At 47.2% G+C, this 24,292-nt stretch overlaps 1 protein-coding gene across 1 annotated transcript in view; it reads right to left on the bottom strand.

Moving 5' to 3' along the window:
* Positions 1-452: 452 nt before the first annotated feature.
* Positions 453-24,292, bottom strand: part of LOC121547865 (alpha-N-acetylgalactosaminide alpha-2,6-sialyltransferase 1-like) — a 48,783-nt gene continuing 24,943 nt past the window's right edge. The window contains exons 5-9 of the mRNA XM_041859293.2: positions 22,538-22,676; positions 2,887-2,990; positions 2,717-2,800; positions 2,243-2,342; positions 453-1,867 (exon numbers count right to left, since the gene is read on the bottom strand). Coding sequence (XP_041715227.2) covers positions 1,655-1,867; positions 2,243-2,342; positions 2,717-2,800; positions 2,887-2,990; positions 22,538-22,676 — 640 coding nt within the window. The 3' untranslated portion in view covers positions 453-1,654. The remainder of the gene's footprint in view (positions 1,868-2,242; positions 2,343-2,716; positions 2,801-2,886; positions 2,991-22,537; positions 22,677-24,292) is intronic.

Raw genomic sequence — 24,292 nt, forward strand, 5'->3', positions numbered from 1 at the left:
TTCTTCAAACCAAGCTGCTTACCTATTGCAGATTCAGTCTTCCCAGCCTGGTGCAGGTCTACAATTTTGTTTCTGGTGTCCTTTGACAGCTCTTTGGTCTTGGCCATAGTGGAGTTTGGAGTGTGACTGTTTGAGGTTGTGGACAGGGGTCTTTTATACTGATAACAAGTTCAAACAGGTGCCATTAATACAGGTAACGAGTGGAGAACAGAGGAGCCTCTTAAAGAAGAAGTTACAGGTCTGTGAGAGCCAGAAATCTTGCTTGTTTGTAGGTGACCAAATACTTATTTTCCACCATAATTTGCAAATAAATTCATTAAAAATCCTACAATGTGATTTTCTGGAGAAAAAAAATCTCAATTTGTCTGTCATAGTTCTTCTTCATCTTTTTAAGTGGGAGAACTTGCACAATTGGTGGCTGACTAAATACTTTTTTCCCCCACTGTAGTTGTCCATTAGACATCAACACTTGATCTTTCAGTACAGTTACGGGAGGTATTTGGGTTCTATACACATTAGGAAACTATTTTTTGGAGCATCATATATTGATGATTTATACTCATCCCTTTCTCTATGATATAGCCTGGGTCCTACTTGCTATGTTAAGGACGTCACGGGCGTGTTAGTACTCAGGCAGACCTACCCCCCTCGGAAATTACTTTTTCATTCTACAAGGGGTCACAAGCTCACTATACAGCAACTCCTATACATCAACTCTTCAAACACTTCAAACTCAGGCCTCCCCGTTCACTACAAAAATTCCCAACTGTTTCAACTCTTCAAACACTTCAAACTCAGGCCTCCCCGTTCACTACAAAAATTCACAACTGTTTCAACTCTTCAAACACTTCAAACTCAGGCCTCCCCGTTCACTACAAAAATTCTCAACTGTTTCAACTCTTCAAACACTTCAAACTCAGGCCTCCCCGTTCACTACAAAAATTCCCAACTGTTTAAAATGTTCTAACACATTGAACAGTTCAACGAGGTCACTACACAACACATCAATCACCAGGACATTACTTTTTATTTCAAACAGGTGCTTTATACTTCAAAGGAACCGCTGCACTATCAAGTTACATAAGCACTCACTCGATAGCGTGACAACATCCGGACAGGACGTCCTTAAAAGGATGTAAACACAGGACACAAAAATAGCCCAACAATCACTTTTTGACACATACCGTCTACTATATTCTCTCTAGCGTTTGTACCATGGCAAGCCTCACGGGCCACCATCTTAGAAAGACAAGATTTAGAAGACCATAGAAATAGGAAGTCGAAACAAAACGTAGTGGCTTTGCCAGCTGCTTCATAATCAGTGTTTCACACAATACAATAATAATCCGTGTGTCTTGAGTCCTTGAACCTCCAGTCTGGCGTCAGTGACTATCAACAGTTATGAGTTTAATCCATAACATACAGCATCGAGTCTAGTGACCACCATCAACCCGAGAGTCCCAAACAGAACACTGGAAATCATGTGTATTACAGAAAGGGACAATATATCAATATGCTAAACATTGTGTTAACCACTCAACTAAATATGAACTTTTTTTATCTTACATTTCCACATTACAATTGTTATTTTGGGTATTTTGTAACAAGACACATATTGATGTATCTTTGTCCACCTGTGCAGACAGACAGGGTTCTATGGTTGTTTCGGTTTTCCTGTCGTTCCCTCTGGGTCCTCCTGTCTCTGATAAAGCCGGATGATCTTGGTGTCATGCAATTTCTTCCAGCTCTTAATCTCTAGGCTGTAGTCGTGATTAGCGTAGAAGATGACTTTGGTTTTAGAGTACCTCTCAACATAATAGTTGGGATATTTACCGTGGTCCTCTGTGATAAATCCATACGCATCCACCTGAGAGGGGAAAGGGGGAGAGACAGAAGAGGATCTCCGATGACACCATGTTCCCCATATGTAGACTGTAGTGCGCTACTTTCTACTTTTTCACCAGAGAACCCCCAAGTTAAATAAAGAGCTAACGTTACTAGTCATTTCTATGGGAACTGCCCCATGTTGTGTGTCTTCTTAAATATAATACATGCCATTTAGCAGACAACTTTATCCAAAGCGATTTACGGTCATGCGTGCATACACTTTCGTATGGGTGGTTCCAACTGGAATCGAACCCACATAAGGCCATCAAATAATTAAATGGTGATATTATTAGTGTCTCCTCTATTGTGTGTGTGTGTGTGTGTGTGTGTGTGTGTTCGTGGCGTACAGACTCACCACGTCACAGGTGTGCAGGGCCAGGAAGAGTGTGAACGCTCCGTTAGTAGGTCTGAATATAGTCCACCCCAAACCCTTCAGAGCCTGGGACCACAGGAACCTACAGATAAGGAGCGCACACACACAAACACACAGTTCCATTTCAGAAGTCACTCAGAAGCGGCTACTGCACTGCATGCACTGACTGTGATCACGTGGTTCTACATAGCAAACTTGACGCTATGACTATGCTAAGCTAACTTTACTAGTCATTTCTATGGGAACTGCCCCATGTTGTGTGTCTTCTTAAATATAATATATGCCATTTAGCAGACCACTTTATCCGAAGTGATTTATAGTCATGCGTGCATACACTTTCGTATAGGTGGTTCCAGCTGGAATCTAACCCACAATTGTCGCGTTGCAAGCACTGTGCTCTACCAAATATAAGCATCCACCAAATTATTATTATTATTATTGGACACTTTGTTATACCTTTTGCGGACGTATCTGAGAAAGTCAGGGTGAAGAACATAGAAGCGGTTCTCATCAAACTGTCCTGAGTAGTCCATCCACGGCCTGCAGATAAGACAGCAGAGATAACACTGAGCAGTGTAGATTGTGTGTGTATGTGAGTGTGAGACTCGCCACGTCAGTCTGCTTACCGTCTGTTCTTGTAGGGTCCTTCAGAGACTGGCGTCTTCCCCAATAGACCCCGTAGCCACTGGAAATCCCTCAGTCCCTCGGGAATTAGCACATACTTTATGCCCTGCACAGAACAGGGACACTCCGCAGTCAGCTGTGTGGGTGGGTGTGTGTGTGTGACTGCATGTGTGAGAACACAATGACATCTGTCATGACTCATAAAGCCCATATGCAGTCTAAATCATCACTTTGTCTAATAAATCACTGTTTATTTTTTATATAACTCCAAAATGTATTTTTTATCATTTATTTCCCTGTGCATCCTTGGACCACTGAAATGCACAGTCCGACTGTGTGGGCGTGGGGATACAAATGTTTATATATTTACATACAGCCCTGATTGGCTGATAGAATCATCTAGAGCCCACCCCCTGTCTACCGTCTATTCATTGCAGAATGCCATGATTATCTACAGGGCAGCCTATAGGCCTCTGCGTCTGAGGCCCATGGTATATTATTCAGTATAATAACAAGGTCTATTTCATCATTTTACGAAATAGACTTTTGTGATGATACTGGAGATGTATAACTTATTAGAATTTTTCTAATGAGTAAACACTCTTGAGTTACACATTTTGGAATGTTTTCTGTTGTTGAACGTGAATAAAGAAACCAGACTGTAATGAAAGGTTGTCATTCTTCATAAATTCTCTTGTCAGTTATTTACATAACATAATAAACTAGGTTATAATGAAACAGAGTATACATGTGGCCTGTGTACAGAGGTAAACAGGATAAAATAAATATACAATTACTACAATGTAAATCCAATAAACAATATTACATTAAACAGTAATGTCAGCAATCTCTATACATAATTTACAATAACAGAAAAATAACTAACCATAATTCCTCTCAGGAGAATTAACATCACAGTTACACCAAATGGTAGGCTAATCACATAACTGTACAAAATGGTAAGAGAACTGGTGAACAAAGTTACCCCTCTACATACACATTTCTTGTATTTACATATAACAACAGCAACAGGAATATTATAAAAGTGAAATAAGTATTTGTACTGACTTACATTTGGTCAAAAACGCACAAATATCCCAGCAAATGAAAGCCAAAGGAACTGAGAAATAAGTTCAGTTTTTATACTAACAATTGGTTGCCATGGTGAATAATCCAATAATAATTGGTAGGACACATGAAAGGAAACATCAAAGAGTTTACTGGAATCTCTAAATGAAAATACTGGCAGATCAATAAAATGTCCTTGTAGATATAATTACATTTAGAGGATTCTAAATTCAAATTTAACGGGCTTTTATACAGCCGCCCCAGAATTAGTGTAACTAATTCAAATTTAGTAAAAGCCTCCATCTTCCTTTCTATGAAGGCAAGTCTGCATCCTCTAACATGGCGGGAAGCTCTACCAATCGGGCAACAGGAAGCAGCTAGATTAAATCCTTGACCTTGACCTCCGCAGTCTGGATCCTTACATCTGCACCTGGTATTGTCTTCACTATCCGTCTGATGGGCCATGAAGCTCTTGGTAGCTGAGGATCCACTATCATGGCCACTTTCCCAACCTTCAAGTCTGGAGTGTCCTTCCACCACTTCTGCCTGCTGAAGACTTGGCAAATAGTTCCGCATGAAGTGGGTCCAGAAGTGATCTGCCAGGACCTGATTATGCTTCCAACAGCATCATACAAGAAGGTCTATGTCTGCATTTACGGCATGTGGGAGCGAAACATCATGCCGCCCCATCAAGGGCAGATTAGGCGGAACAGGATTGGCGTCTGCTACATCCACTTAAACATAGCCAAGGGGCTTGGATCGTCAGGAGGACATGTTCATGTTGTGACTTGTCTTCAACTGCTACACGAAGAGCATTCTTCACAGACCTTATCTCCCTCTCCCAGGCGCCTCCGAAATGTGGTGCATTCGGGGTGTTGAACTGAAAGGTGATCTTCTGTTCCTGGAGATCAGGCCCGAGGGCCGTAAAGGCCTCTTGCAGTTCTCTGTCCGCCCCTTAGAAATTAGTCCCATTGTCCGACAGGATCTCTAAGGGTTTTAACACATTAGATCTGGTAAAAGATAATATAAACAAGAAAAAATGTTATTTATTTTTTGGTTCCATCATCTTTGAAATGTAAGAGAAAGGCCACGATATAATATTTCAGTTTAGGGGCAATTTATATTTTGGCCACTAGATGGCAGCAGTGTTTTTTGTTGTTGTGCACTCTCCTCAAACAATAGCATGGCATTTTTTCACTGTAATAGCTACTGTATATTGGACAGTGCCGTTAGATTAACAAGAATTTAAGCTTTCTGCCCATATAAGACATGTCTATGTCCTGGAAAGTTTGCTGTTACTTACAACAGTCATGCTAATCACATTAGCGCACGTTAGCTCAACCGTCCCATATACGTGACACCGATCCCATAGAGGTTAAGCAGGAAAGTCTCCATGTTGTGCCTTGAAGGCTTGGGATCACCAACAGTTGGAATCATAGTTTGGTACAAGGACTCACAGAGCCCTTCCATCTGTGAGATGTGCTCCAGTCTACCTTTACAGGATCAGGACTAAGGGTGACCTGACTGCAGAAGTTAGATTTGCGACATTCAGTGGTGTCCTCTTCTCTAACAGTACTGTGCATCACAGGCCAGGTGTCAGGTGACTGTTACAGGAAGTGTGGATCTTGAGTCAAGTGGTTCACTCGGGTTAGCTCAGCCAGAGTTTTTCCCCTTGTGATGTCGTCTGCTGGGTTGTTAGCAGTGTCGACATATCTCCACTCTCTAACATCCGTGAGATCTTGTATCTCAGTGACTCTGATGCCGACAAACCCTTTATAACGACACGACTCCGATTACAGACAGTTCAAGATGGTCGTTGAATCTGACCACAAGGTGGTCCTGCGGACCTCCAAAGTAAGCTCAGTTTGCAGAAGACGAGCTAGTTGGGCTCCGGTCAGGGCAGCACTGAGCTCCAGGTGCTTGGGTGCCACTCGAGATCTTGCCACGAGGAATGAGACATGTACTTGGTCGTCCTCGGTGGGGAGATATGCCACAGAGCTGTATGCTCTCTCTGAAGCATCGCAGAAGATGTGGATGTCGATGGTCACTGTGGCGCTGTCTATGTTTGGAGGGACATAACACCTAGGGATGGTGACCTCTGACAGGGTCGGAGTTCGCACTCCTACTCCTTCCACTGGTCTTGTAAGGGTGCCGGTAAGATGGGGTCGTCCCATCCGCTCTCCGTCATCCAGAGCTCCTGTACCAGGATCTTTGCTGTCGTCGAGTAGGGAATTATATATCCCAGGGGATAGTACTGGCTGGCAAGAGTACGGTAGATGGTCCTCATCGTGTGGTGTCGGCTCCACCACAGTGCGGGACTTGTACCCCAATGTGTCTGTAGAGCAGTGCCAGCGGAGTCCTAATGTGGGTTCTTTAGGGTCCACACAGTTTTGGGAGAGCCACAGTTCTGTGCTCACAGATCTTGCTTCTTTAGGGAGATGCTCAACAACGGCCAGGACATTACTCGCCCATTGACAGATCTCAAATCCTCCTGTGGCTAGCAGAGTCCTTGTCTTGTTCACCAGTTGGCGTGCTTCCTGGGATGCAGGGAGGCTATGCAGGCATTTGTCAACATAGAAGGCATGTTCCACCATCTGTGGCACATCCTCGTTACCATCCTTGTGATCTCGCACATGTTGCTGCAAGGCGAATGTGGAGCAGCAGTGGCTGCAGGTCATGCCAAAAGGAAGAACCTGCCATTCGTAGACGTCTGGTCCTTGGTCACTCTTCAGATCCCTTCACAGGAATCGGAGAAGGCCTCGGTCTTGGGGTAGCAGGTGCACTTGATGAAAAATGGTCGTGATGTCTCCACAGATATCCACTGTGTGCTGCCTGAATCTCAGGAGGATGCCAAGGAGGGAAGGACTCAAGGTGGGTCCTGGTAGGAGGAGTTCGTTAAGAACTTGGCCCTTGTATGCGAAGCAACAGTTGAAAACTAACCTGTTATTTCCATTGTAGTGCACCAGATGGTGCGGGATGTACCAGGACTCCTCTACAGAGTCAACCTCTTCTTGGGAGAGCTTGATCATATAGCCTGCAGTTTCTAACTTCAGAACTTCTTGACAGTAGATCTTCTCCTGCTCTGGGTTCTTGGCTAGACACCGCTCGGTGCTCCTCAGATGAGCCAAGACTGCCTCCTTGGGTGCTTTCAAACATGGAGAGTCCTTACTCGGAGAAGAGGAGTGGTGTAGCGTGCAACATCTCCAACAGTCACACATATGGTGTCAGTCTCAAGGGTGCGGATAGCCTCATCTTGCTTAGGGTCGCCATCATCTTCTCGTTGCAGTAAGGCAGGGTATCAATCTGCCACGGCTTCTCCACATGGCGGAAGAGGTCATCTGAACGGGAGATGGTGGAAGTGAACAGGCACTGTTGTTCCTTGCCGGAATTGGATGGGAAGTTGGAAGGCCCCTGGAGTGCCCAACCAAGTCCTGGTGTGGACTGCAACAGGTCCACCTTGAGGTTCCATGCGCACCGGTTCCATCAGAGCCTCCACTGGGTAGGAGTACTCTGCGAGGTCATCAGCAGTGAAGGTTTTGGTGATACAGAACTGCTTTGGATGGGTTGCACACTGGTGAGAGCTTAAAAGTGACTGAGTGGCCTTTTAACTGCACCCCCTCTTGATATACAGTCCTAACCATCAGGGACTCTGCTTCTTTGGCACCAGCTGCTGAACAGCAGAGGGAAGGACAATGGTACGCTCTGAGCGTCATCTAGGACTGCATAGGTTTCGAGTGATTTGTTACCATTGTGGAGCCGAACTTTCACCAGTTTTAGCATCACACGGCCAGAGTGATTTGGGCGGTCCAGGTAGACTGTGGTCGGAGGTGTGCTGACCATCAGGATACTCTTATCCTCTTCTTCAGCGAGGTCATGAAGGACAGTCAGGTGTTCCTCTTTGCAGACGTTGCACGTCTTCTTTAGGGTGCAGGAATCTGGCTGGTGTCCTCGCCCACACCACCAGCACCGGTCTTTATCCTTGACCCACTGAGCTATTTGGTCTTGGGAGAGCTTCTTAAACTCCTCACAAGAACTGAGGTAGTGTTCTTGGTTCTTGCAGAAAGGGCTGTACGGTTTAGGCTTCTCTTTGCCCTTGGATGCCTTCCCTTCCTGCTGAGCTGAAGAGTTCCTCTTGGACTGTGGTGAAGACTCTGAATTCAGTAGTCTGGTCTGTGTTGTAGAGGACGGTGGCAGACTTGTTCTTGTTGTGGGAAGACGTACGCTGTTCTTTAGCTCCCTTGTCCTCTTTCTGGTACAACTCGACAGCCCGACTGGCAATCCACTTGGCCCGAGACTTGACTAACCATGCAGTCAGGTAAGGTGTAGGTTCTCTTGACCCCTGTTTGTAGAATGCCTTTAGTAAGGCAATACTCTACAAAACCGTCTCTGTAGGCTTCTGGCAGCATGCCGAGAAGGCGATCCACGTGTGAGCCACACATCATCTCGAATCTGTTGGCACCCTCTAGTGTCTGGAGCATACTCATGAGAGAATGAACTGAGAGAGCAAACTCATCAATGCTGCAGCATCTCCCATCTTGACAGATGCCGTAATCAGGATGGCTGCAAGCTCGCTCTGCACCAACTGCCTTGGCTGTCCATACTTGTCTTGGAGTGCACTCAGGGCAGTGGAGTAGGGATTTGGATCGTGCATACATGACTGGGCCAGTTTGTAAGCACTTGGAAGCTTGAGGCGCTCTAGCAGAACTTGGTACTTGTAATACCAAGCAGGATGTCCAGGGCCATCCTCAGTAGGGCGAAGTCACTCTCACGACTACTGCTGAAGTGTGTGAGTTTTGGCTTTGGGATCCCAAAGGAGGAGGCTACAACTAGGTCCATTACATTTGGGCCTGGAGTCACAGGTGCTAGAGGCAACCCAGGTGTTGGCACTTGTCATCTCCCGTCTGGATTACTGCAACTTGCTGTTGGCTGGGCTCCCTGCCTGTGCCATTAAACCCCTACAACTTATCCAGAACGCTGCAGCCTGTCTGGTGTTCAACCTTCCCAAGTTCTCTCATGTCACCCCGCTCCTCCGCACACTCCACTGGCTTCCAGTTGAAGCTCGCATCTACTACAAAACCATGGTGCTTGCCTACGGAGCTGTGAGGGGAATGGCACCTCCTTACCTTCAGGCTCTGATCAGACCCTACACCCAAACGAGGGCACTACGTTCATCCACCTCTGGCCTGCTAGCGCCCCTACCTCTACGGAAGCACAGTTCCCGCTCAGCCCAGTCAAAGCTATTCGCTGCTCTGGCACCCCAATGGTGGAACAAGCTCCCCCACGATGCCAGGACAGTGGAGTCACTGACCACCTTCCGGAGACACTTGAAACCCTACCTCTTTAAGGAACACCTGGAATAGTATAAAGTAATCCTTCTTCCCCCACCCCCCATTAAAAAATAAGAAAAATAAGAAAAGTGGTTGTCCCACTGGCTATCATAAGTTAAATGCACCAATTTGTAAGTTGCTCTGGATAAGAGCGTCTGCTAAATGATGTAAATGTAAATGTAAATGGCTGCTGGCGTGGATTGGCCTGTGTGGTGGCGCCACCCTGTGACCTTTGTAGGATAAGTGCTGGTGGTGCTGGCATGCTCAAAGGTGTCCCAGCAGTTGATGCTGAGAGCTGGGCCGACTGATTAAACAATGGAGGTGGATCAGTCCAACGGCATGGGACTAGCAGCAAGGAGGAGGCATTGCTCTGGTTGACTAGATCATGGTCGTGGACACCTGGCCCTGAGGTAAGTTCTTGGTTGGTGTCATGCCAGGAGACATGGGAAGCTGCTGGAGGCTGTTCTGGTATGAGCGGGTGGCTGGTCTGGGGCCTGCCGGAGTGCCCTTCACGTGATCCTGCCTGGTGGTCGATCGCGTCTTGAGTTGTTGGCTCCTACTTGGTGCCACGCTTTGTCGGCTGACTGAGCAAGATGCGCCTGGGGGTGCATAGAGGGTTAGGGTAACCTTCACCCTTTTCTAGGAGTGAGTGGTGCCGCTCCGCCGCCTTCAGCTCTTTCTCTACTCTCCAGCTGCATCTCCTGATATCTTCTATCCATGGTGAGTTCGAGTCTCTCCATCTCTATTTCGTAATTGAACCGTTCTGCCTCTCTCTCTTCAGCTAACTGGTGTTCCAGTTCTTCAAGTTCATTTTCTTAAGATGAACTTGAATATATTATGAGTGATCACTGTTGTCGCCATTATTGTGTAGCTACAAGTTATCAACCTGTGTGCAAGGTGACAAAGTTACATTTTATAATCCTAAGGTTTTCACTCTAACATTTGAGAAAACGTAACATAATATCTGATAGTCCATTGAGAAGATGGCGCTGCAGTGGGTAGTAACCGACTTATGGGCTCAGGACCAATTCCCCCCCCCCCCCCTTTTTGCCCTCAGAACAGCTTCAATTTGTCGGGGCATGGACTTTACAAGGTGTCAAATGTTCCACAGGGATGCTGGCCCATGTTGACTCCAATGCTTCCCACAGTTGTGTTGGCTGGATGTCCTTTGGGTGGTGGACCATTCTTGATACACACGGGAAACAGTTGAGCATTAGAAATCCAGCAGCGTTGCAGTTCTTGACACAAACCGGTGGTCCTGGCAGCTATTACCATACCCTGTTCAAAGGCACTCAAATATGTTGTCTTTGCCCATTCACTCTCTGAATGGCACACATACACAATCCATGTCTCAATTGTCTCAAGGCTTAAAGTTATTTATTTAACCTGTCTACTCCCCTTCATCTACACTGATTGAAGTGGATTTAACAAAGGACTAAGGGATCATAGCTTTCACCTGGATTCACCTGGTTAGTCTGTCATGGAAAGAGCAGGTGTTCTTAATGTTTTGTATACTCGGTGTACATCTCTCAAGACTTCCTTAACATTAGAGACACACCCCTCCTCCCTAGAGAGTTTTCATCTATAATTTTCATAACTGTCTATTTACCACCACAAACCGATGCTGGCACTAAGACCGCACTCAACAAGCTGCATAGGGCCATAAGCAAACAAGAAAATGCACATCCAGAGATCCCATTTCTGGTGGCCAGTGATTTTAATGCAGGGAAACTGAAATCTGTTTTACCTCATTTTTACCAGCATGTCACTTGTGCAACTAGACAAAACTAGATCACTTTTACTCCATACACAGAAACGCATACAAGGCCCTCCCTTGCCTTCCTCCTCCTCCTCCTCCCTCTCTGTGGATGACTTCGTCAACCATTTTGAAAAGAAGGTTGACGACATCCAATCCTAATTTATTAAGTCAAATGACACCGCTGGTCCTGCTCACACTGCCCTACCCTATGCTTTGACTTCTTTCTCCCCTCTCTCTCCAGATGAAATCTTGCGACTTGTGACGGCTGGCCGCCCAACAACCTGCCCGCTTGACCCTATCCTCTCCTCTCTTCTCCAGACCATTTCCGGAGACCTTCTCCCTTACCTCACCTCGCTCATCAACTCATCCTTGACCGCTGGCCATGTCCCTTCCGTCTTCAAGAGAGCGAGAGTTGCACCCCTCCTCAAAAAACCTACACTCGATCCCTCCGATGTCAATAACTACAGACAAGTATCCCTTCTTTCTTTTCTCTCCAAAACTCTTGAGCGTGCCGTCTCTAGCCAACTCTCCTGCTATCTCTCTCAGAATGACCTTCTTGATCCAAACCAGTCAGGTTTCAAGACTGGTCATTCAACTGAGACTGCTCTTCTCTGGGTCACGGAGGCTCTCCGCACTGCTAAAGCTAACTCTCTCTCCTCTGCTCTTATCCTTCTAGACCTATCCGCTGCCTTTGATACTGTGAACCATCAGATCCTCCTCTCCACCCTCTCCGAGTTGGGCATCTCCGGCGCTGCTCACTCTTGGATTACGTCCTACCTGACAGGTCGCTCCTACCAGGTGGCGTGGCGAGAATCTGTCTCCGCACCACGTGCTCTCACCACTGGTGTCCCCCAGGGCTCAGTTCTAGGCCCTCTCCTATTCTCTCTATACACCAAGTCACTTGGCTCTGTCATATCCTCACATGGTCTCTCCTATCATTGCTATGCAGACGACACACAATTAATTTTCTCCTTTCCCCCTTCTGATAACCAGGTGGCGAATCGCATCTCTGCATGTCTGGCAGACATATCAGTGTGGATGTCGGATCACCACCTCAAGCTGAACCTCGGCAAGACGGAGCTGCACTTCCTCCCGGGGAAGGACTGCCCGCTCCATGATCTCGCCATCACGGTTGACAACTCCATTGTGTCCTCCTCCCAGAGTGCAAAGAACCTTGGCGTGACCCTGGACAACACCCTGTCGTTCTCTGCTAACATCAAAGCGGTGACCCGATCCTGCAGGTTCATGCTCTACAACATTCGCAGAGTACGACCCTACCTTATACAGAAAGCGGCACAGGTCCTAATCCAGGCACTAGTCATCTCCCGTCTGGATTACTGCAACTCGCTTTTGGCTGGGCTCCCTGCCTGTGCCATTAAACCCCTACAACTTATCCAGAACGCTGCAGCCCGTCTGGTGTTCAACCTTCCCAAGATCTCTCATGTCACCCCGCTCCTCCGCACACTCCACTGGCTTCCAGTTGAGGCTCGCATCTACTACAAGACCATGGTGCTTGCCTACGGAGCTGTGAGGGGAACGGCACCTCCGTACCTTCAGGCTCTGATCAGACCCTACACCCAAACGAGGGCACTACGTTCATCCACTTCTGGCCTGCTAGCTCCCCTACCTCTACGGAAGCACATTTCCAGCTCAGCCCAGTCAAAGCTATTTGCTGCTCTGGCACCCCAATGGTGGAACAAGCTCCCCCACGACGCCAGGACAACGGAGTCACTGACCACCTTCCGGAGACACTTGAAACCCTACCTCTTTAAGGAATACCTGGAATAGTATAAAGTAATCCTTCTACCCCTCCCTCCCCCACCCCCCCATAAAATTAAAAATAAATTCAAAAGTGGTTGTCCCACTGGCTATCATAAGTTGAATGCACCAATTTGTAAGTCGCTCTGGATAAGAGCGTCTGCTAAATGATGTAAATGTAAATAACTCTATCCTCCTGCTTTCTGCTTAAAAGCAAAAACTCAAACAGAAAGTACCAGTGACACACTCAATACAGAAGTGGTCAGATTAAGTGGATGCTAAGCTACAGGACTTTCGCTAGCACAGACTGGAATATGTTCCGGGATTCATCCAATAACATTGATAAGTTTACCACATCAGTCACCAGCTTCATTAATAAGTCAGTTGACAATGTTGTCCCCACAATGACCGTAAGTGTCACACCCTGGCCTTAGTTATCTTTGTTTTCATTAATAGTTTAGTTAGGTCAGGGTGTGACATGGTGAAGTATGTGTTTTGGTTTGTCTAGGTGTTTGTAGGTTTAATGGGGTAATGTCTTGTCTAGGTGTTTGTATGTTGATGGCTGCCTAGATTGGTTCTCAATTGGAGACAGCTGTGGTTTATTGTCTCTAATTGGGAGCCATATTTAAGGCAGCCATGGGCATCATGTGTTTGTGGGTAATTGTCTATGTTGAACGTTTGTTGCTTGTCTGTGCACTTACGTTATTTAGCTTCACGGTCGTTTGTTGTTTTGTTAGTTTTGGATAGTGTTCGGTTTCGTGTTTTTCTCTCTTCCAAAATAAAGAGATGTATTTTGCACACGCTGCGCCTTGGTCCAATATCTCACAAGAAGACGATCGTGACAGAATTACCCACCGGACCAGGACCAAGCAGCGTGTCCAGGAGCCAAGGGTCTGGACATGGGAGGAGATTGTGGACGGTAAAGGGTCTTGGACTTGGGAGGAGATCCTGGATGGGATGGATCGCCGGCCATGGAGGGAAACAGTGGAGAGGCGACTGAGAGAGGAGCAACGGCGTCAGCAGGGCCATCGTCGGAAGGACGAGAGGCAACCCCAAAAAGTTTTTGGGGGGCACATGGCTAGGCGGCTGGGCAGCAGGAGGCTGCCACAGAGAGACGTGGAGAGAAGGCTACCGGATTACGGGAGCCATTGGCGAGTAGAGGGAGGGAAGCAGTGGAGGCACGGCGTAAGAGACTGAGGTGTGTTACCAGTCCGGTCCGGCCCGTTCCTGATCCCCGGTTAAGGCCAGTGGTGTGTGTTCCCAGTACGGACCGGCCTGTTCCTACTCCACGCATCAAGCCCACGGTGTGCGTCGCCAGTCCAGCCCGGTCGGTTCCTGTTCCACGTACAAAGCCTACGGTGTGCGGGGCCAGCCCAGCCCGACCTGTTCCTACTCCACGCATCAAGCCCACGGTGTGCGTCGCCAGTCCAGCCCGGCCTGTCCCTGCTCTACGCACTAAGCCTACGGGGTGCGTCGCCAGCCCAGCCAGGCCTGTTCCTGCCACTCGCACCAAACCTACGGTGCGCGTCGCCAGCCTGGTCCGGCCTGTTCCTGCCACCCGCACCAAGGTTACGGTGCGCGTCGCCAGCCCGACCCGGCCTGTTCCTGCCACTCGCACCAAACCTACGGTGCGCGTCGCCAGCCCGGTCCGGCCTGTTCCTGCTCCCCGCACTAGCCCTGAGATGCGTGTCCTCAGCCCAGTACCACCAGTGCCTACACCACGCACCAAGCCTCCTGTGTGTCCCCAGAGTCCTGTGCGTCCTGTTGCTGCTCCCCGCACTAGCCCTGAGATGCGTGTCCTCAGCCCGGTACCTCCAGTTCCGGCACCACGCACCAGGCCTATAGTGCGTCTCGGCCGGCCAGAGTCTGCCGTCTGCCCAACGGCGCCTGAACTGCCCGTCTGCCCAACGGCGCCTGAACTGCCCGTCTGCCCAACGGCGCTTGAACTGCCCGTCTGCCCAACGGCGCCTGAACTGCCCGTCTGCCCAACGCCGTCTGAACTGTCCGTCTGCCAAGCGCTGCATGAACTGCCCGTCTGTACTGAGCCTGCAAAGCCGCCCGTCTGCCATGAGCCTTCAGAGCCGTCCGCCAGACCGGAGCCGCTAAAGCCTTCCGCCAGACAGGAGCCGCTAGAGCCTTCCGCCAGACAGGAGCAGGCGAAGCCTTCCGCCAGACAGGAGCAGCCGAAGCCTTCCGCCAGACAGGAGCAGCCAGAGCCTTCCGCCAGACAGGATCAGCCAGAGCCTTCCGCCAGACAGGATCAGCCAGAGCCTTCCGCCAGACAGGATCAGCCAGAGCCTTCCGCCAGCCATGAGCAGCCAGATCCGTCAGCCAGCCATGAGCAGCCAGATCCGTCAGCCAGCCATGAGCAGCCAGATCCGTCAGCCAGCCATGAGCAGCCAGATCCGTCAGCCAGCCATGAGCAGCCAGATCCGTCAGCCAGCCATGAGCCGTCCAGCCAGGATCCGCCAGAGCCGTCCAGCCAGGATCCGCCAGAGCCGTCCAGCCAGGATCCGCCAGAGCCAGCCAGCCAGGATCCGCCATTCAGTCCGGTGCTGCCCCTTAGTCCGGTGCTGCCCCTTAGCCCGGTGCTGCCCCTTATCCTGGTGCTGCCCCTTATCCTGGTGCTGCCCCTTATCCTGGTGCTGCTCCTTATCCTGGTGCTGCCCCTTATCCTGGTGCTGCCCCTTAGTCCGGTGCTGCCCCTTAGTTCGGTGCTGCCTCTTAGTCCGGGGCTGCCCCTTAATCCGGTGGGGTTAAGTTGGAGGGTGGTCATTTGGAGGAGGCTACGAAAGCGGGTAGTGACTATGGTGGGGTGGGGACCACGACCAGTGCCAGAGCCGCCACCGTGGACAGACGCCCACCCAGACCCTCCCCTAGACTTTATGCTGGTGCGCCCGGAGTTCGCACCTTAAGGGGGGGGTTATGTCACACCCTGGCCTTAGTTATCTTTGTTTTCATTAATAGTTTAGTTAGGTCAGGGTGTGACATGGTGAAGTATGTGTTTTGGTTTGTCTAGGTGTTTGTAGGTTTAATGGGGTAATGTCTTGTCTAGGTGTTTGTATGTTGATGGCTGCCTAGATTGGTTCTCAATTGGAGACAGCTGTGGTTTATTGTCTCTAATTGGGAGCCATATTTAAGGCAGCCATGGGCATCATGTGTTTGTGGGTAATTGTCTATGTTGAACGTTTGTTGCTTGTCTGTGCACTTACGTTATTTAGCTTCACGGTCGTTTGTTGTTTTGTTAGTTTTGGATAGTGTTCGGTTTCGTGTTTTTCTCTCTTCCAAAATAAAGAGATGTATTTTGCACACGCTGCGCCTTGGTCCAATATCTCACAAGAAGACGATTGTGACAGTAAGTACATACCCCAACCAGAAGCCATGGATTACAGGCAACATCCGCACTCAGCTAAAGGCTAGAGCTGATGCTTTCAAGGAGTAGGACACTAATCCGGGCACTTATAAGAAATCCCGCTATGACCTCCGACGAGCCATCAAACAGGCAAAGCGTCAATACAGGCCTAAGATTGAATCCTACTATGCCGGCTCTGACGCTGGACGGATGTGGCAGGGTTTGCTAACTATCATGGATTACAATGGGAAACCCAGCCATGAGCTTCCCAGCGACGCAAGCCTACTAGACAAGCTAAATGTCTTCTATGCTCGCTTCGAGGCAAGCAACACTGAACCATGCATGAGAGCACCAGCTGTTCCGGACAACTGTGTGATCTCGCTCTCCTTAAGAACTTTAAATAGGTTAACATTAATTCCAGACGGACCACCAGGATCTCCATACTCGGAGCATGCGCTGACCAGCTGGCAAGTGTCTTCACAGACATTTTCAACCTATCCCTAACCCGGTCTGTAATACCAACTTGTTTCAAGCACTCCACCATAGTGCCAAAGAACACCAAGGTAACCTGCCTAAATGACTACCGCCCCGTAGCACTCCCATCTATAGCCATGAAATGCTTTGAAAGGCTGGTCATAGCTCACATCAATACCATCATCCCAGACACCCTCGTGCCACTCACATTCGCATACCGCCTCAACAGATCCACAGATGACACAATCTCTATTGCACTCCACACTGCCCTTACCCACCTGGACAAAAGGAATACCTATGTAAGAATGCTGTTTATTGTCTACAGCTCATCATTTAACACCATAGTCCCCTCCAAGCTCATCAGCAAGCTCAGGACTCTGGGACTGAACACCTTCCTCTGCAACTGGATCCTGGACTTCCTGATGGGCCGCCCCCAGGCGGTGAGGGTAGGCAACCACACACCCACCATGCTGACCATAAACACGGGGGCCCATCAGAGGTGTGTCCTTAGTCCCATCCTGTACTCTGTGTTCACCCACAACTGCGTGGTCGCTCACGACTCCAACAGCATCATCAAGGTTGCTGACGACACAACGGTGTTAGGACTTATCACCGATGACGAGGCAGCCTATAGGGAGGAGGTCAGATACCTGGCAGTGTGGTGCCAGGACAACAACCTCTCCCTCAACGTCAGCAATACAAAGGAGCTGATTGTAGACTGTTTCCTGTAGAGGGGCGAGCATGCCCCCATCCACATCAATGGGGCTGTAGTGGAGCGTGTCGAGAGCTTCAAGTTCCTCGATGTCCACATCACTAAGGAATTAACATGGTCCACACACACCCACACAATTGTGACGAAGGCACGACAGCGCCTCTTCCCTCTTTGGAGGCTGAAAAGTTTTGGCATGGGCCCTCAGATCCTCAAAAAGTTATACAGTTGCACCATTGAGAGCATCTTAACTGGCTGCATCACCGCTTGGTACGGCAACTGCAAGGCATCCGACCGCAAGGTGCTACAGAGGGTGATGAGTATGGCCAAGTACATCACTGGTGCTGAGCTTCCTGCCATCCAGGACCTCTATACCAGGTGATGTCAGAGGAAGGCTAAAAAAATAGTCAGACTCCAGCTACCCAAGCAATAGACTGTTCTCTCTGCTACCGCACAGCAAGCGGTACCAGTGCACAAAGTCTGGAACCAACAGGACCCTGAACAGCTTCACCCCAACACACACACACACACACAAACACACACACACACACACACTACATACGCGCACACACACATAACAGGTGCACACATGCATACTGACGCCACACATACACAAACTTTCACACTCACCACATACGGGGCTGCTACTGTCTTATCTACTCTGTTTCTTAGTTACTTTACCCCTACCTATATGTACAGTGGGGAAAGAAAGTATTTAGTCAGCCACCAATTGTGCAAGTTCTCCCACTTAAAAAGATGAGAGGCCTGTAATTTTCATCATAGGTACACGTCAACTATGACAGACAAAATGAGAGAAAAAATGCCAGAAAATCACATTGTAGGATTTTTAATGAATTTATTAGCAAATTATGGTGGAAAATGAGTATTTGACCCCTCTGCAAAACATTACTTAGTACTTGGTGGCAAAACCCTTGTTGGCAATCACAGAGGTCAGACGTTTCTTGTAGTTGGCCACCAGGTTTGCACACATCTCAGGAGGGATTTTGTCCCACTCCTCTTTGCAGATCTTCTCCAAGTCATTAAGGTTTTGAGGCTGATGTTTGGCAACTCTAACCTTCAGCTCCCTCCACAGATTTTCTATGGGATTAAGGTCTGGAGACTGGCTAGGCCACTCCAGGACCTTAATGTGCTTCTTCTTGAGCCACTCCTTTGTTGCCTTGGCCGTGTGTTTTGGGTCATTGTCATGCTGGAATACCCATCCACGACCCATTTTCAGTGCCCTGGCTGAGGGAAGGAGGTTCTCACCCAAGATTTGACGGTACATGGCCCCGTCCATCTTCCCTTTGATGCGGTGAAGTTGTCCTGTCCCCTTAGCAGAAAAACACCCCCAAAGCATAATGTTTCCACTTCCATGTTTGACGGTGGGGATGGTGTTCTTGGGGTCATAGGCAGCATTCCTCCTCCTCCAAACACGGCGAGTTGAGTTGATGCCAAAGAGCTCGATTTTGGTCTCATCTGACCACAACACTTTCACCCAGTTCTCCTCTGAATCATTCAGATGTTCATTGGCAAACTTCAGACGGGCATGTATATGTGCTTTCTTGAGCAGGGGGACCTTGCGGGCGCTGCAGGATTTCAGTCCTTCATGGCGTAGTGTGTTACCAATTGTTTTCTTGGTGACTATGGTCCCTGCTGCCTTGAGATCATTGACAAGATCCTCCTGTGTAGTTCGGGGCTGATTCCTCACCGTTCTCATGATCATTGCAACTCCACGAGATGAGATCTTGCATGGAGCCCCAGGACGAGGGAGATTGACAGTTCTTTTGTGTTTCTTCCATTTGCGAATAATCGCACCAACTGTTGTCACCTTCTCACCAAGCTGCTTGTTGATGGTCTTGTGTAGGTCTACAATCTTGTCCCTGACATCCTTGGAGAGCTCTTTGGTCTTGGCCATGGTGGAGAGTTTGGAATCTGATTGATTGATTGCTTCTGTGGACAGGTGTCTTTTATACAGGTAACAAGCTGAGATTAGGAGCACTCCCTTTAAGAGTGTGCTCCTAATCTCAGCCCGCTACCTGTATAAAAGACACCTGGGAGCCAGAAATCTTTCTGATTGAGAGGGGGTCAAATACTTATTTCCCTCATTAAAATGCAAATCAATTTATAACATTTTGGACATGCGTTTTCCAGGATTTTTGTTGTTGTTATTCTGTCTCTCACTGTTCAAATAAACCTACCATTAAAATGATAGACTGATCATTTCTTTGTCAGTGTTCAAACGTACAAAATCAGCAGGGGATCTAATACTTTTTCCCCTCACTGTATGTTTGTAGCAAAGTCAAATCATCTAGACCTCCACCCTGAGCTTCCATAAATCATATGATCTATCATAAGGGTTAGACATTCATTCTTGCATTCAACAGCCAGAAGGCTGACATTTCTTTTAGGAATCATATCACAGATAAACATACAGTACACCTAATGAGATATCTAGGTAGGTAATAATAATAATAATATTATACCCTCTCTCTTTCGTCTGGCTGGCAGACTAGTAGCTACTAATCCAATTATTAGCCAGTTAGTTTTAGCTCCAATACCTAATGACAAATACTCTTCAAAGCTTCAATTTGAGCATAGTTTTTTTGTACAGTCATCAAATGAAACATTAGCATCAAAAAGACAGGACAGCTAAATCAACCTTGGTTACCTTGGTCTGTTTTGGGTGACTGACTCTGACTTCTTCTTGAACATTTACATTTTAGTCATTTAGCAGACGCTCTTATCCAGAGTGAGTGCATCATTTTTTTTCTTCATACAGGCCCCCCGTGGGAATCAAACCCACAACCCTGGCGTTGCAAACGCTATGCTATACCAACTGAGCTACACGGTCAACAGGCTAGCTAGTTAGCTACCATTAGTTAGAGCTCACAGATTTTGGTTCTTGCATTCAACAGCCAGAAGGCTTACCATTTTTTAGCAATCAATATCACAGATATGAAGAAGCCTGAGGTGGAGTTCCTGGGCTGCTCCTGGGCTGGTGTGGTTACACGTGGTATGCGGTTGTGAGGCCACTGATGGTAGTGAAACTGTCTGGCAACAGCTCTGGTGGCCATTCCTGCAGTCAGCATGCTAATTGTACACTCCCTCAAAACTGGAAACATCTGTGGTATTGAGTTGTGACAAAACTGCACATTTTAGGGGGGGCTTTTGTTGTCCCCAGCACGATCATGCTGTTTAATCAGCTTATTGATATGCCACACCCGTCAGTTAGATGGATTATCTTGGCAAAGGAGAAATGCTCATTAACAAGGATGTAAACAAATTTGTGCACAACATTTGAGAGAAATAAGCTTTTTGTGCGTATGGAACATTTCGGGGATCTTTTATTTCAACTCATGAAACATGGGACCAACACTTTACATGTTGCGTTTATATTTTTGTTCAGTGGAGTTCTGGGTTCCACTGCGCAATCGGGGGTCCGTGGAGTTTTATGAACATCAAGGCAGACATACAGTGAATTTGGATCATAAATCTTGTTGGTGTGATGATGAGTGGTCAAGCTTCCAACGGGCCTCTGCAGTGCACACAAGTAGCCTACAGTTATTTATCATTCTCGCCACCGTCAGAGAGAAAACAGGGAAGAAACGATATTCAGGCTTCCTAACTCGAGGCTGTTATAAATATTTATTTGGTTTGTCATTCTATCCTGTGGCGATTTTAGCATGTAAATCTTGGTGGGTCAAAAAATATATATTTGTTTAGGCATGCCAACAAAGCCACTACACAACACAACACTAAACAATACATTAATTGCACTATAACGGTGACAAACGGTGTCCACAAATTGTTAGGGCCTACATAAAGCTGTCCCAACAGCAGAGCTTTCTTTTCAGCACCATGGAGTGAATCCTTACCACCGCTACATCTGGCTATCAGCTGAGACTTGTCTGGCAGCGAAACAGTTCATTCAGCCTCATTTTACTGCTTTTTCAAAAAAACATAGCTGATATGGCTGACTTGCTTAAATAAATGTGGTTTCTACTGACAATTGAGATGTACAAACTATGGCATAAGGGAACGATGAGCGGATAAGAGGCATTAATGAGCGAACCAGGACGGACGTAGTAAATATAACTATTTGTTCAGCACTTTTGAAATGTACAGCGACAGAATTCAGAACACGGGCCGTTCTTACAGTATTCTCCCTGTACACCAAGTCAGAACCGTAGGATAAATAAAGGGGGCATATAAGCAGACAATGAAAGCTCTTACAATATTCAATGATTACATTTCTGTAAAACAGGCTATAGGCTACATGTGCACCACCAAGTCAGAACAGTAGGCTAAGTTATGAGGGGGAAAGGGACGAAATTATTAGGGTGAGGCACATGGGCTACTAACAGCTTACTACACAACATACACCTAGTATTACTTTCTTGGCTACAGCTTACATATCTCCCTGGCATATTGCATCATTTATGCAGCAGCATACAATACATTTTTGGACTCACCTTGTTGTGCTGTGCTCACTTGAACAGGAAGGTGGCGCAGTGGTCATTCTTGTGGCCTCTAGAAAGAGGCCCGAATTCCGAGTTGGATAACCGTTCAAAAATATTTTTTCGTATTTTCCACGTCGGAGCTAGTTTTATCCGAGTTCCCAGTTGTCTTGAACTCGCTGAAGTCATGCTGGATTGACAGCTTTCCAATATCTTCAAACTTTTCTGGCCCATGTCGTTACCCCCTTTTTCGTGATATCCAATCGCTGCAACTCCCCTACGGACTCGGCGAAGGTTGAGAGCCACACTGCTTCTTGACACACTGCTCGCTTAACCCGGAAGCCAGCCGCACCAATGTGCCGTAGGAAACACTGTCGAACTGACGACTGAAGTCAGCTTGCAGGCGCCCGGCCCGCCACAAGGAGTCACTAGAGCACGATGAGACAAGGACATTCCGGCCGGCCAAACCCTCCCCTAACCCGGACGACGCTGGGCCAATTGTGCGCCGCCTCATGGATCTCCCGGTTACAGCCGGTTGTGACACAGCCTGGGATCGAACCCGGGGCTGCAGTGGTACCTTAGCACTCATTGTTGGATTTGCGATTTCCACGGGCCTCTCGAGTGGCGCAGCGGTCTAAGGCACTGCAGTGCTTGAGGCGTTATGCAACTGACTAGGTATCCCTTTCTATCCCACTTGAACAGGCTGAAATTCGAGGCTCTTACACAGCAGAAGGACTGTTGTAACCTACCTCATCATGAGGTGCACTGTTGTAGCCGTAATCATGGAATACATGAGGAGACTGGACGATGGCGTGGGCGGTGTGAACGTACACCGACGTTCTATTACCTACATCCTCCTCGTAACCCCTGGTTACGGCACCATTCATCCTGACAGGGACAGAGACCGAGACAGACACAGGGACAGGAAATGGGACAGAGATAGGAAATGGGACAGGGACAGGACATGAGACAGGGACAGATACAGGGACGGGTACGGAGACAAGAAAAGAGAGAGGCAAAGTTATTCATCACTCTTCATGCAAGTGTGGTTCACTGAGCAATCTCCATTACATGATCATGATCACTGGTAGGTACACTCTTAGAAGAAAAGGTGCTAAGTAGAACCATTTAGGGTTATTCCGTTTGTCCCCATAGGGGAACCCTTTTTGGTGCTAGGTAGAACCCTTTGCAGAGGGTTCTACCTAGAACCCTTTATGAAGGGTTCTTCCTAGAACCCTTTATCTTTTGAAGGGTTCTTCCTAGAACCCTCCATGAATGTTTCTACCAGCCTTATTTGCATATTTGTTTATGACAATACATTACATATATCATAAGGCCTTTCTTTCAGGGCCTAGTTATATCCTAACGCAGTGGCCAGAAACTTCTGGTTTACAGGCCACATCAGGACTGAAAGTCACACAAAGCAGCCTTGCAAAGTGATGTGTAATTCCTATTAAATGCAGTGAGGATTTCCAATAATTTGAATTGATCACCTGTAATCTGCCTTCAGAATGACTACCAGGTTTATACAAGGTTGATAATTGAGACTACCTAAAAAGTATAAACTGGAACAACCATCTCAGTAACGGGTGCAATAAGTCCCACTACTAACAGATTGGATTAGTTTACAATGTTATTTATTTTTGTGCAACATAAGATTAATCAACCAATCAATGTACATGCAAAAACACAGATATTGAAAAAACAAGTCAGAAAATCAACCTGCAATAGAGCATGCCGGGAAATATGATAATGATGGGTGTGGTTTTGAGTGTTTTACTCTACACAGAGTAAAAATGACACAATCACACTTAACTCTGGTTATTGAAGCTGCAATATGTAACTTTTTGGGCGACCTGACCAAATGCATATAGAAATGTGTGTTATAGATCTGTCATTCTCATTGAAAGCAAGTCTAAGAAGCGGTAGATCTGTTCTATGTGCGTTATTTCTAGGCTTCCCGTTCTTAAGTTTAGTTTTTGCGTCTTTTACTTTCAGTTTTGTACACCAGCTTCAAACAGCGGAAAATACTATATTTTTGTTTATGGAAAATCTATTTCACAGCGGTTTAGATGGTACAATGATTCTCTACACTATACTTGCTTGTTTTGTCACAAACTGAAATTAAATGGTGGAGTGCATTATTAACACCAACACTGGGGTTCTTTTACACCACTGATTGTTAATATAACTATTTATGGAGTAAATTAAACTCCTGAATCAACACTAGAAATGCTACACTGAAAGATCAACATTGGGTAACTGTGGCCAATTTGCTGTTTACCATACAATGCACTGCTGGTTCACTCAGACTACCTTTGATTCTCCTACTATGAACAATAAAATCACAGAAAATACTAATTTGAAAGAAAAAAATCATGGCAAAGATATCAACTGTGTCAGTACTGTATATGTTAAATGATTACGGGAATACCAGATACATGTACAAATATTCCCATATACTGTAGGTACAGTTTAAAATATTCTCACACCTATCTTTTTAC

This window comes from Coregonus clupeaformis, chromosome 31, assembly GCF_020615455.1.
Source record: "Coregonus clupeaformis isolate EN_2021a chromosome 31, ASM2061545v1, whole genome shotgun sequence".
Classification (NCBI taxonomy): domain Eukaryota; kingdom Metazoa; phylum Chordata; class Actinopteri; order Salmoniformes; family Salmonidae; genus Coregonus; species Coregonus clupeaformis.